Source organism: Corythoichthys intestinalis, chromosome 1 (assembly GCF_030265065.1).
Source record: "Corythoichthys intestinalis isolate RoL2023-P3 chromosome 1, ASM3026506v1, whole genome shotgun sequence".
Lineage (NCBI taxonomy): Eukaryota > Metazoa > Chordata > Actinopteri > Syngnathiformes > Syngnathidae > Corythoichthys > Corythoichthys intestinalis.
Genome location: NC_080395.1, coordinates 5804285 through 5817722, shown reverse-complemented (window position 1 = coordinate 5817722; position 13438 = coordinate 5804285). Strand labels below are relative to the sequence as shown.

At 43.7% G+C, this 13438-nt stretch overlaps 1 protein-coding gene across 4 annotated transcripts in view; it reads right to left on the bottom strand.

The window, feature by feature from the left end:
- LOC130907507 (NACHT, LRR and PYD domains-containing protein 12-like) overlaps nucleotides 1-11801 on the bottom strand; it is a 36245-nt gene extending 24444 nt beyond the window's left edge. Inside the window, exons 1-4 of one of the 4 annotated variants that reach the window (XM_057822812.1) lie at nucleotides 11441-11797; nucleotides 11284-11322; nucleotides 4185-4483; nucleotides 1878-3765 (exon numbers count right to left, since the gene is read on the bottom strand). In XM_057822812.1, the coding sequence (XP_057678795.1) occupies nucleotides 1878-3765; nucleotides 4185-4215 (1919 nt within the window). In that variant the 5' untranslated portion in view covers nucleotides 4216-4483; nucleotides 11284-11322; nucleotides 11441-11797. Of the gene's footprint in view, nucleotides 1-1877; nucleotides 3766-4184; nucleotides 4484-11283; nucleotides 11323-11440 lie in introns of all 4 variants that reach the window. The other 3 variants (XM_057822980.1, XM_057822896.1, XM_057822721.1) reach the window with 3 other exon arrangements.
- Nucleotides 11802-13438: the final 1637 nt, after the last annotated feature.

Below are 13438 nucleotides of genomic sequence, written 5' to 3'. Positions count from 1 at the left end.
CGGAACATACAGGACTGTCTCAGGAAATTAGAATATTGTGATAAAGTTCTTTACTCTCTGTAATGCAATTAAAAAAACAAAAATATCATACATTCTGGATTCATTACACATCAACTGAACTATTTCAAGCCTTTTATTATTTGAATATTGCTGATTTTGGCTTACAGCTTAAGAAACCTCAAAAATCCTATATCAAAAAATTAGAATACTTCCTCAGACCAAGTAAAAAAATAATGTTATAACAGCAAAACTAAATCAAACATTTGAAAATGTCCATCGATGCACTCAGTACTTGGTTGGGAATCCTTTTGCACGGATTACTGCATCAATCCGGCGTGGCATGGAGGCAATCAGCCCGTGGCATTGCTGAGGTGTTATTGATGCCCAGGATGCTTCGATAGCGGCCTTCAGCTCATTTGCATTTGTAGGTCTGGTGTCTTTCATCTTCTTCTTAACTATACCCCACAAATTCTCGATGGGGTTCAGGTCAGGGGAATTAGCAGGCCAATCAAGGACAGTGATGCCATGGTCAGTGCACCAGTTACTGGTGGTTTTGGCACTGTGGGCAGGTGCCAGATCATGCTGGAAAATGAAATCCTCATCTCCATAGAGCTTTTCAGCAGATGGAAGCATGTAGTGCTCTAAAATCTCTTGGTACACAGTTGCATTTACTCTGGACTTGATGAAACACAGTGGACCAATACCAGCAGCTGACATGGCTCCCCAAACCATTGCTGACTGTGGGAACTTCACACTGGATTTCAAGCAACTTGGATTTTGCTCCTCTCCAGCCTTTCTCCAGACTCTGGCGCCTTGACTTCCAAATGAAATGCAAAACTTGCTTTCGTCTGAAAAGAGGACTTTGGACCACTCTGCAACTGTCCAGTGCTTCTTCTCCATAGCCCAAGTCAGACGCTTCTTCCGTTGTCTTGAGTTCAGAAGTGGCTTGACCATGGGAATACGGCTATTGTAGCCCATTTCCCGGACACGTCTGTGAACTGTGGCTTTTGATACCTGGACTCCAGCTTCAGCCCACTGTCTTTGAAGCTCCCCCAAATTCTGGAAGCGGCTCTTCTTCACAATTTTGTTAAGGCTGCGGTCATCTCTCTTGGTTGTGCAGCGTTTCCGGCCACATTTTTCCCTTCCAACAGACTTTTTGTGGATATGCTTTGAAACTGCACTCTGTGAACAGCCTGCTCTTTGAGAAATTTCTTTTTGTGTCTTACCCTCCTGATGGAGGGTATCAATGATGGTCCTCTGGACAGCAGTCAGATCAGCAGTCTTCCCCATACTTGTGATTTAGTTTACTGAACCAAGCTGAGTGTTTTTAAGGCTCAGGAAACCCTCGCAGGTGTTTCGAGTTAATTAGATGATTCAGGTGATTAGTTGAATAGCCTACTTGTATACTTTTTCATGATATTCTAATATTTTGAGATAGGATTTTTGAGTTTTCTTAAGCTGTAAGCCAAATTCAGCAATATTCAAATAATAAAAGGCTTGAAATAGTTCAGTTGATGTGTAATGAATCCAGAATGTATGACATTTTTGTTTTTTTAATTGCATTACAGAAAGTAAAGAACTTTATCACAATATTCTAATTATCTGAGACAGTCCTGTATTTCCTCCACACCCTTCTCACCTTTTTAATCCCTGACCCATTTTCATGCCAGAGTCCTCTTTCTTTCAGAAAGAAAGCTGGCCAATATTTGTTGAGGATTTGTTAGGTTCTGTGATATGCAATGGTTTTAAACTTTTTTTGTCCGTTTTGTGATTTGCAGTTGTTGTTGGTTTGTTTAGTCGTCATGATTTGCAACTTGTTGCACTTGTTTTTGGATATGTGCCTTGATTTTGTGCTTTAAGACTTTAAAAACACGTACTTTGATTTTCGAGAAGCCTTGACCACCACCAACAGCTTCTCGAGCCATATAGGCGAAGCGTCGTATTCACGAAGGCAAAAGGACTCCATGGTTTCGTCGTCTGTCAGCAAGAAGAAGGCCAGGGCCGACCACATGTCATTTGTCATTGGTTGCCAGTCGAAACATCTTGAACGTCTTTTCTTCTGTAACTGCTTCAGCAAGGAGTCGTCCTTCAGCTCATTTAAGCAGTAGAACAAGTTGATGTTCTTCTCTGGAGGGTTCCGCTTTATCCTATCCTTAAGCAACTTGACTGTTTTTGACCTGCTTTGCCCACAGTCCTGTGGAGCTTTCAGCAGTTCCCCCACTAGTTCCTGGTTGCACGGCACAGAAAGCCCAAACAGGAAGCGGAGGAACAGGTCCAAGTTTCCTTCGCTCTCTGAGGCTTTCAGGAGAGCTGACCGGAAGACCTCTATGATTTTCCAATCACCACCTTCTGTTTCTGCTTTTTCTTCACCATATGATTCTGTTCCTTCTCCTTCTGATTCTTGTTCTTCCTCTTGGAAAAAAAAATCTGGTGCCAGCTCTGAATCAGCCAGTACATTGTTGTTGTCGTGGAAGAGGCACATCATCACGTAGAGTGCGGCCATATACTGCTGGATGGTCAGATGGATGAACTGAAATATCTTGTCCTGTTGGTTTCTCCGCAGCGGACGTACCTCCTGAAACACCTGTGTAAATATTCCACAGTGTTTTGCGGCTCGGCTGTAATCAAGGCCGCTGTCCGCCAGGTCCTTCTCGTAGAAGATCTGTCGCATACTCATGGTGTGGTGAAATGCCAGCTTTGCTAGTGCTTTCACGTCTCCGAAGTACTCCGTTGTCTGTCTCTCCTTGAACTTTTCAAAGAGGTTAAAAGCATACTCTGAGTACAGGTTGGTCAGCGTCGTGGGAAGCTCTCTCTCCTTCCCTTTGTCCAAATGTTCCTGAAGAACTGTGGCGGTGAGCCAGCAGAAGATGGGCATGTGGCACATGATGAAGATGGTGCGAGATTTCTGGATGTGCTTCGTGACGCGCTCTTCATTTGGGAATCTTTTCCTGAAGTACTCTAGCCTCTGGGAATCGCTGAATCCTCTCACCTCGGTTCTGCTGTCGATGAGGTCGGAGGGGATATCGTGGGCCGTCGTTGGCCGGGTGGTTATCCAAACCCGGGCGCAGGGAAGCAGGTTCCTCTTGATGAGGTGCGCCAGGAGCACCTCCAGCGGGTAGGCCTCCGTCACGTCCATGTCTACTTTCAACTCATTCTTCAAGTCCAATTTTAAGTTGCATTCGTCCAGTCCGTCCAAGATGAACAAGATCTTGATCCCACTGCTTTCGTAGTCCCGCTTCCCGGACGTTTGCAGTTCGGAAAATATACAGTCCAGCGTCTCCTTGCTCATGTGCCTGCTCTCGCAAACGTACCGCCGTACGAACTCTGCCAGCGTGAAGCTTTTCCCTTCGTCCGTGTTCAACTCCCGGAAGGCGAAGGGAAATATGAAGTGTACATCCTTATTTGTATTACCGCTGGCCCAGTCGCACACAAACTTTTGAACCAAGAAGGTTTTGCCGATTCCCGCAAAGCCGGTGGTGAGGAGTGTGCGTATTGGGCGAGGCTTCCCGTCATGGCTTTTAAAGATGTCACACGGCAGGATAGACTCCTTCGCCGCTGCAGCACGCGTCTCCATCTGAAGGACCTCATGTTGTTGGTCGGGGCTGACTTCGGCCCCATAGGTGACGTCCAGCTCTGTGTAGACGTCCGCCAGAGGCTGCTGCTGCCAGCGCTCGGTGTTGCCCTCGGGAACATAGCTGTATATACGTTGCAGGTTGCCTTGCAGGTCCGCCTTTAATCTGGCAATCTGAACATCATAGACGGCACCTGCAAGAAAGCAGAGGTGACCCGTTATGGACGGGAAAAAAAACAGCCTTGAATACAACCCCAGGGCACACAGCAACCAGAGACATGAATAGGGAAACATCACACCTAGAGAGAGCAGTAGCCTTTTTGATTAAAGCTCTCCATAAACTCAAAGTCCACCTGTTTTTTTTGCAATATGTGCTTAAGTGAAACATATGCAATTTGTGAGAAAACTGATAAGGCTCCAATCATTTTCCAGGGTACCAGGAACACCTGGGGCAGTATTTCAGAATGGAGGTTCAATTGAATCAGTCCAACTCAAATTTCATGCAGACTGGGTCAGGGTTTCGGGACAAGTAATTTTTCTTCATCTCACGGTTGACTTCTGCAGTTTTCATGTCACCTGCGTTCTAACCCCAGAAGCTACTTTGGGGACTAACCTCTTCTTTGCAGCTTGTTGTGATGCAACATCTTGGCCAAGTTCTTGTAGCCTATCTTCTCCAGAATCTTGATGGTCTCATCCAGAGTCTTCTCGCCGTGCTTGATCACCAGCTTGTCAGCAATGTACACACGGCACGGGTTTTTACTTACGCTTTTAGGCAGGTCTGTTTAGAACTTGAAGTACTCGAAATTGTCCTCCCTCAGATCCATCAGCGTTTTCAACAGCAGCTTCGCTCAGTGTCCAGATCCATCCTTTCTCCTTGTAAATGCGCGAGAGAAGTGACCAACGATCGTGTATCTGCGGACAACAACTTTTATTAACTTGAGCTCGTAAACCATTTGAGTGATGTGACCAGTGGCGTTTCTTGGTGCCCAAAGCAAGCTATCCCTGGGGCCGCGGTCATTGCACGCTTTTTTGCACACACGAATGCACAATAAATAAGTAAACCCACATCAAAAGAATAAGTTAGCAGACAATATGTATATCACGCATGTTGAAAATGCGGAGCACCATCAGGATTTAAAAAGTTTAAACATTTGCCTGATAATGCCACCCTGGCTTTTTACCAGGGAAATAATTACTGTTAAAGGTGAGCAAGGCACCAAGGCGCAATGTGCTATGTTGAAGTCAATATACAAATGCCGAACGCCATACGCTTTGTTTTTTCCAGGCTCTTAATTAATGCGCACAAAGAACAGAACAAGAGTTGCCAGTACAAGTGAATTTTAATAAAAGGGCACGCCATTACAGATAATGCTGACATGCTAAATGTAGTCCATGCGGTATAATGATAAAAAACTTTACATTCTTGCTACTGTAATGCACTTTCATTTGTGAAATAGGCGATGAATGCTTCCCGCACTGCAATGGCCTCTCTTCAGGGAGAGGAGGGCAATCGACATCAGCTGTGGCATTCGGTGTTTCAGCTGTTTCTGGTGTGGATATCCTAATGTAATTGTGAAGCCCACAAGATGCTTTCATACACAATTTCATAATTTTCAGGTCGCACAAGGCCCGGGAAAGTCAGGCTTCGACCAGAGAAGGGCCTCATGAGGTTCTTGCGCAGCGGGAGGGCCTCATCAGCCACAAAAACATGAGGATGGGGTCCTTTGTGCTCTGCAACTGGGAGAGCTAGGTCAGTGGGCAATCCAAGCTTTCCAGACACCAGAGCCTTGCCAAAAATGGAGTTTGCAAGGATGCCTCCAACACTTGTCCTCTCGTAACCTCCCACATCAATAACACTAAAACAACACTCGGCATCAACAACTGCCAACCATACAAGGGAAAAGGTACCCTTGTAGTTGAAAAGTTGTGATCCAGAGTTGTCAGGTGCCTTTATGATGACATTTTTCCATCTATGGCTCCACAGCAGTTTGGGAAACCCCAGCGTTGCTCGAAATCTATGGCATTGGACCTCCATCCCTTCAGTGTTGGGCACAGCCATGAACTCTCCCACCAGGCACTCCCAAATGGCTGCTGAAACTTGCGGCACAATATTTGAGACCGTGAACACCCCAACTGTTTGCAATAGACCTGTACGAGTCCCCAGTCACCACAAACCTGCAACACATCAAATGAGAAGCGATTAGAATGCCACACTATCTACTGTGACTAGGAACAAGCAATGGGTATATGAAACGACCTCACAGTTTTAATACGAGGGGCAAAGAAAACAGGAACAAAGCCAAACTAACTGATCCAAACATTGGCAAGATAAGTGAATTAAAAATACTGTAAAGTGTAAATTGAAATTACTTAACAGCTACAGCACAAATGAAATAAAGATGCCAAGGACAGCAAAATTAACATTCATATCACATTTGCATACATAAAATTAAACGTATCTCTTTTACGTTTTTTTTAAAAGTATTTATTTATTAGTAGTATTTAAATGTATTTTGATTAACTATTTCAACTTGATTTAGCACATACTCAAAGAACCGAAATTAAACTTTTTTTATTCTTAAATTTTGGCGTCAATGGGTCAATTGTTTGTATGACCTATTTCAAACACAGCATTTGGAAATGGCAAATATTAATTCACAGGTTCCACTCACCGAAGGAATATCGCAAGGCGTTCACCAGCAGAGATGGCGAGCCTGTAGTTGGTGTCTTGCCGGTGACCATGTGGTGACCATCACGAGACAATAGGTCGTCATACTGGGCTACGATCAGTCTGGTGTACTGCTGAAAGCGGCTTTCATCCATGTGCAATTCGTTGAAAAGCCGGTGGTATTCACTGAGCTCGCGGTGCTGTCGAATTGTGCTGTGAACCCACATCCTGCGCCGACGTTCTTCTTCTTCGGTGAAGTTTTAACAGCAAATATAGAGCAGCAAGTCTCACGATCATCGACATCTTTTGTATGCTATTTTTGCCTACGCGTCTGAATTGTTGCAACCGGATACACAACAAGGGCTGAACCGGAAGTTATTCAGTTTCGCGGGCTGACTTCTCGCGATTTCGGTGTGAACACCGACGGCATCGCACGCAGCACGCATTGTCACGCGATATTTCGCGGCCGGTGTGAACATAGGTGAAGAAAGCGGTCTAAAATTTCAACGTAAACTTGTGCATTTATTGAAGATTAAGGGGCGGTTTACATGGTGACTCTCCGAGAAGACGAAAAATGTCAAATGTGCATTTACATGGTTTCGTCTCCATTCAAATAATGTCGCAATTCCGCATGAAAACGATGTAGTATTCATGCAAGGCCCTAGGGGGCAGTGCAGATTTACAAGGCGACAGCGAGTGATGCGCTCCGAGCCCACGTGGCTCCTCAGCCCGGAAGAAAACATGGCCGCCCATTCGAAGCAATGGCATTTTCCTTTTGCTCCAAAAGGCACAAAATGGAAACATTCAACATATTTAAATATAAAATTATTATTGAAATAGTAAATTAAAACTGATGTTCCGCCATTTGCAGTTTTTAATGTTAAATAGCACCGCTGCGCACGCCCAATGCTGACGTTATCAGCGCGGCAGTAGCCTTTGATATGCTCACGAAGCAAGCCCCCCTCAATCGAATTCTTCCACTTTCGAGGCAGGATTCAGAATTTTTTGCCTTCGCCTTCCGTCTTCGCCGACACCATATGCACGCGAGGCAATTCCGCTACTCAGTTATTGCGTCTTCGAGTCGCAGAGTCGCCATGTAAACTGCCCCTAAACCATAGCCATCTCCCCAGTGCCTTTGCCTGACATGCAGCCCCATATCATCAAGGACTGAAGGAATTTTAATGTTTTCTTCAGGCAGTCATCTTGGTAAATCTCACTGGAACGGCACCAAACAAAAGTTCCAGCATCATCACCTTGTCCAATGCAGATTCTTGACTCAACAATGAAAATAACCATCATCCAGTCATTCACAGTCCATGATTGCCTCTCCTTAGCCCATTGCAGTCTTGTTCATGTCTGTTTAAGTGTCAATGATGGTTTCCTTTTAGCTTTCCTGTATGAAATCCCCATTTCCTTTAGGCGATTCAGCACAGTTCTGTCACATACCTTGACTCCAGCTTCCTCCTATTACCTCATTTTCTTCATCTTGTTGTACATCATCTGTTTTCAAGACATATGGCCTTTAGTTGCTTGGATGTCTACGAGTACGCTTAACTTTAACAACCTTGCCCTGCTACAATTCAAAAAACATGCTTGCCATGCTGTTTGTACTTGGTCCAGATTTTTTTATACTGTGAACAGCCCACATCTTTGGCAACCATACATGTAGCATTATCTTCAAGAAGTTTGATGATCCTCTCCTTGGTCTAAAGCAGTACTTCTCAAATTGGGGGGCGCAGAGCGATGCCAGGGGGGGCGCATGTGACCTCGGGGAACATGCTTTTTTTTTCCTTTTTGCCGTACTGGAATAAAGTGTCCACTCAGTGGGTGGCAGTGGCGCTCTCATTTTCAGAGTGCGCGCAGTATTTTCGAACTAAGCAAGAGCACTCAGCACACAGAAAACAGATATGAAGAGCAGTGCGCCGCCGCCGTTTTCGAAAGCCGTTTTCCGACTGGATTCTCACGCAGCGACCCACTGTCTTCTCTGGTTCTCACGTCTCCGCCCGAGAAGTGCCATTTTCGGCTTGGGATCGTCACGACGACCGCCCTCACCTACGGTTCTACCTCGGCCGCCGAGAATGCGCTTTTTTCGTGCCGTTTGCCTTTTAGCTTTGACTTTTAATACAGTGGGTGATGAGGAAAGACCACTGTTTACGGTGTCTAAAAATAATTATAGCGTACAGCCAGAAGCCAAATCAATTAAGACGCCACTTAAAGACATTAGACCCCAATCTCATTGATAAGCCGCTTGATTGTTTTTCAGCGAAAACGTGCCGAATATTGCCAACAATCGTCCTGCTTTGTCAGTGTTATATCAGTAAACCAGTCAGCATTGTTAGCATGCTCATTGCAAAATAACTCCACACCATTACAAAGGAGGTAATACTGTGAGCAGCAAAAATAAAAACTGTCCTTCCGTCCAAAGACACTTTTTTTTCTTTCTTTTATTCAGTTTTGTTTTTTCGGTCAAATTTTTTGGCATATCGTCTCCATGAGTGAATGTTTCTAATCAATTTGAATTTGTTATTATTTACTGATTTTATTACATTTTATTTTTCTGTATCGAATGGTCAAAAATGTACCTTGAGTGTATTTTTACAGTTTGTATGTGACTTTTTTTGAAATTCAGGCAAATTGATGCGCGTCAAGTCTTCTCTGTTACAAACAAAACAATGTTAATAAAGTTATACTTTATTATAAGTTGATCTATGTTACTTTTTTTCTTCATTAGAAAAAAAGGACACAAGGTTGTGTATTTATAATAGTAATTTTATAGACAAATGATACTATTTACAGTGGCGGCAGAGAGTTTGGGGGGGGGCGCGAAACAATTACGTCTTCCTTGGAGGGGGCGTAACAGAAAATAATTGAGAAGCACTGGTCTAAAGAGACACCACTCTTGTTGGAGCCATGATTCTTGTGAATCCACTTGGTCCAGCAGCCCTCCAAGGTGTGATAACTGCACTGTTTTTAACTCCTGACTAACGAGCAGATCTAATCTGAGGTAGGGGCCTGATTAAGGAAAGGAAATTAACTGGGTGTCTGTATTTTCTACTCAAACTGGAGTGATTCCATATTTTTTTTCTTCAGAATGTTAGGGCCTCGGCCCCTCCCTCCTGAGCCCTGGCCCACCTTTGGCAGGTGTGAGTGTTTTTATTGATTGCAGGTTGGACGCCAGACGAGTAGAGCGGCCACAGCTGCTGGCAATGACAATCAGCCATCTTCATAAGCCAGTGGACGCCCCCACCTTGTCGCCCGATCATCTCGTCTGCTTCACATGTTCCACGCCTACCATTATAGGGCTTTAGCGTCCCCAACAGGTGGATGACGTCAGCGGTAGACTGAGCTAATCGGTTTTACTATTCCGTCCATTGAGGGGGAATTATTCAGAATGAGGAAAACGCGACGAAGAGAGCCGCAAAATGTCATTGTTTCAGTCTCTCTACTCCTGTTTTTCCAGGATATTCTTTTTATCCAAGTATTTTCCCCCAATAGCTAAATAAATGGCATGGTCATGACAAATAAGTCTTGTGCTAAATGGAATATGAAACAATAAAAATGCATTTATTCAGGACGACATGGCAAAATTACTCCATAATGGTCAAAACTGTCAACTTCACCTTTACTGTCGCACCTCCCGAACGATATTTTATGACACCTAAACCGGACACATGTCATTTCCCTTCCCCGGCTTCGGAGAATGTAAACAAACCAAAAGGCGTGACAGCTAGTCGACATGCTAACCCGAACCGAGTGATGTTTCAAAGTCTTCGAAGCGGAAAATCACACATAACTAGCCTGGATTATTTGACATGACTACTGGGTTATCGATTGTCTTCGCGGATCGGCAAACCGCCCGGCGGAGAGCAATTTACAGATCGTTCCCCGGAGGAGGGTGGCTTCAGTTGTTGTGCAGCAAACGTGCATGAGGAAAGCTTTTTACATGCCTATCAATGATCAAACGTAAGTAGTCCTTTATTTAAAGAAAATTTGTAATGTTTACTATGTAATAGCTGTATTAATATTTGACATTAAACTAACTAAGATGTTTACTCACTTCCTTGTAAGTCAGTGGTCTCAAACCGGTCCTCAAAGGGCCGCAGTGGGTACTGGATTTCATTCCAACCAAACGAGAACAATCCCTTTTCACCAATCTGGTGTCTAACAAGTGTAATCAGTTAATTGCAGTCAGGTGCTGCTTACTTTAGCAGAAACCTCATTGGTTGAACTGTCTGTTTTGGATCTGTTGGAACAAAGACCAGGACCCACTGCGGCCCTTTGTGGAATCGGTTTGAGACCCCTGTTGTAAGTCCAATGGTCCCACAGTAGTCGGGCTTGTTTTGACAAATATCCATGGTGAATGGGAACCTTTTGAATCTCCAAAAAGGCGCTTACGCCTCTCCCTCATACAAAATGATTTTTCTGCAGCCGTTTGGCTGGCGTGATGCGAAAAATAAACGTATTAATCCGCAAAATCAGCTGAATCCTTCGTACTCATACACAACAGTACGCTGTATAGTGAAGAGGACGCCTTCTACCGTACACGTCACAGCGCCCTCCTCCTCAATGCAAGACCGAAGCCGGAAGTTACTCATTTTCACAGCGCGGGATTCAAAAAACTAAATATAGCGATCGCTTCCACGCACATCCAAGCGGTCCATATTATTCAGGAGCATAAAATACGGCGTGTATTATGAAATAAACACGCTTTTTCGTGTCACATGCACTTTAACTGCTGAGTGTCTCATTCTAGCTGAATGCAAACTTCAAAGGTGCTTCTTTCCAAAAGTCAACGTTCTTGATAATGCGAATGCCAAACAGCTTCTCATGTACTGATGCCAAATTATATGGATAAGTAAAAGTCTTGACGTGTTCGGCGCTGTAAAGTTAAGGTTCTCTTTCATGTTCGCTCAAACGTTAGCTTGGTGTAGCCTAACTGGCACGTTAGCTTCCGAAGTTATAGCTTACAGTCTTCGACACATTTATTATGGGCATGGCTAAAATGAAATTATCTAGTTATTGTCACGTAGAATCAAAGGATTACCGGCTTTCCAACGTTCGTCTTCCTCTAGCAGCTTACGCTCTGCCAATTTTGGTCCAAGCAAGAGAGGAATATTTAAGGTCCAATGTGGCGCTAGCAACCACTTTGCTAGTTTTTTTTTTTTTTTTAACTAATAACTGTGCGATAAACCAACAGGTACCTTGAAGCCAGGCAACCGATGAGTCTTGACGCAGGAGACAACGACAGAATGACTTTGTCTTTGAACTTTGTAATCTGCTGTTGAGCTGATGTTGTTGACGGTAGTCACAACAAAAAAACTCACTTCCACATCAGCAAGCTTTATCTGCCCAATGACTTAGAAGCATGCTGCTTTGAAATGCTTACTTGAAAGCATGTTGTTTCCTCTCTATGACTCATCACGTGACATTGCTCAATTTTCTCCGACACAGTTTATTGATCTTCCTCACATTTAACTTGATAATGACAATCTGTTTAATACTGTGGGGGTTTTCGCGCTCATTTTGGGTAATGTAGATATGCAGAATGTAACAAAATTCCAAGAGAGTCTAGCTGCAACCCGCCTCTCTCTGTACCCTGCGCTGCTCGTCTCAGTACACATCCCGCAGACAGGAAATGATCCAATATCGCAGCTCTCAGACCGGAAATGACATCATAAAGCCGCGCTTGGGCTCCGCAAAACCGGAACAGCCACTTGTGTCCATTTAAATGTAATGACTTTACTTTTCACACGTCTTGTTTTTGTTTGTTTTGACATCACTCATTAATTATGATTGAAATAATATTTTACTTACGTACTCCATTAATTTAGCGAAAAACGTGAGATTAACTCTTTAGGCGTGCGCAATCACTGTCAAGCACACAGGCACATCAAAATTAAAATACACTTGAATGCAATCAAGGTTTATGAGTCCTGAAAAATCGCCAGTGATTCGAGAGGGTGATCCCGCACAGTGTGTGCTTTAGTTAGTCAATTGTCAAATTTACTCCGATAGTGAAGAAATTTTAGAAATTGATGTTATATTTAAAATTTTTTGCATTTTAAAAAGGGGACACATTAATATGCTGTAGCTTAATAACAACAGTTTCATCTAGCAAAAAAAAAAAATCTCTCTATAGTGCAATCAAATCTATTTTCTTATTTTACCTTTTGCCATTTAAAATCATTAATGAGAGTGCAACTACTTCAACTGCTCCAAGTAATGGTGCTTTATTTCAAACATTCATTCATTCATCATCAGAAATGACAACATTGTTGTAATGTGCTATACTTTTTAAACATTTTTTTATTGTCTTATTGAAGATATATTAGATCGTTTCTCTGGTCCACATCTCTTTGTCTTGTACCCCCTCAGCGATGGTATTATATTTCCTTTTCTTCAACCTGAAGATTGGTGGCACTTCACCCTGCAGGAGGGCTTTTGCCTCATTTGTCCAATGGGCAATGGGCTGTGTTAATGTCTGACGGGGGAAAATATTACATTATGCCTTTGTGATGTATGATTGCTTCTGTGACATAGATTGTAACAACTTCTATTGTTTTTCACCTTGTTCCCATAGTTAGGATACGCGCTTGAGTAGGGAATCTCATGAGATAACTTTTTTTGCACCTTAGTACGTGCCTGAGTTCCATAGCTAGCTCACGAGATAACTTGTTTTGTACCATAGTACGCGCCTGAGTTCCATAGCTAGGAGAGAATCTCACAAGATAACTTGTTTTGCACCCATAATATTTACATCTGTTGCAGCACAGCTCATTTGTCCCATGTGAAAAGTCCTTTTCAAGGGGGCTGAACCAAAAGTAGCTGTAATGAAGCGCTATATAAATATAACACCACCAACACCATTGGACGGGGCCGCGCAGCTCGGAGGCGGAAGTTGGCCTCTCCGCCTCCGAGGGGTGCGTCCTTACAAAAGCGGACGTTTCCGGGCGACCCGTGAAGTCCGCTGATGGATTAAGCGTACGGATCGCCCAGCTTTGTCCTTTTGCCGCTTTACTGGAGTGTTGCTGGCTTCCCACTCACTTGTCACGGTAAGCGATTTTCATTGCTAAAGGGACATTTTGTTTTGCTGTAACGGTAACGCGGGGATTCTGGGGTTGACAAACTCAAATCCAGAGTCATCGTTGACATTTGTCATACTTGTGATACTTGTTTGCTTGCTCTTGTGGGATTGTAAT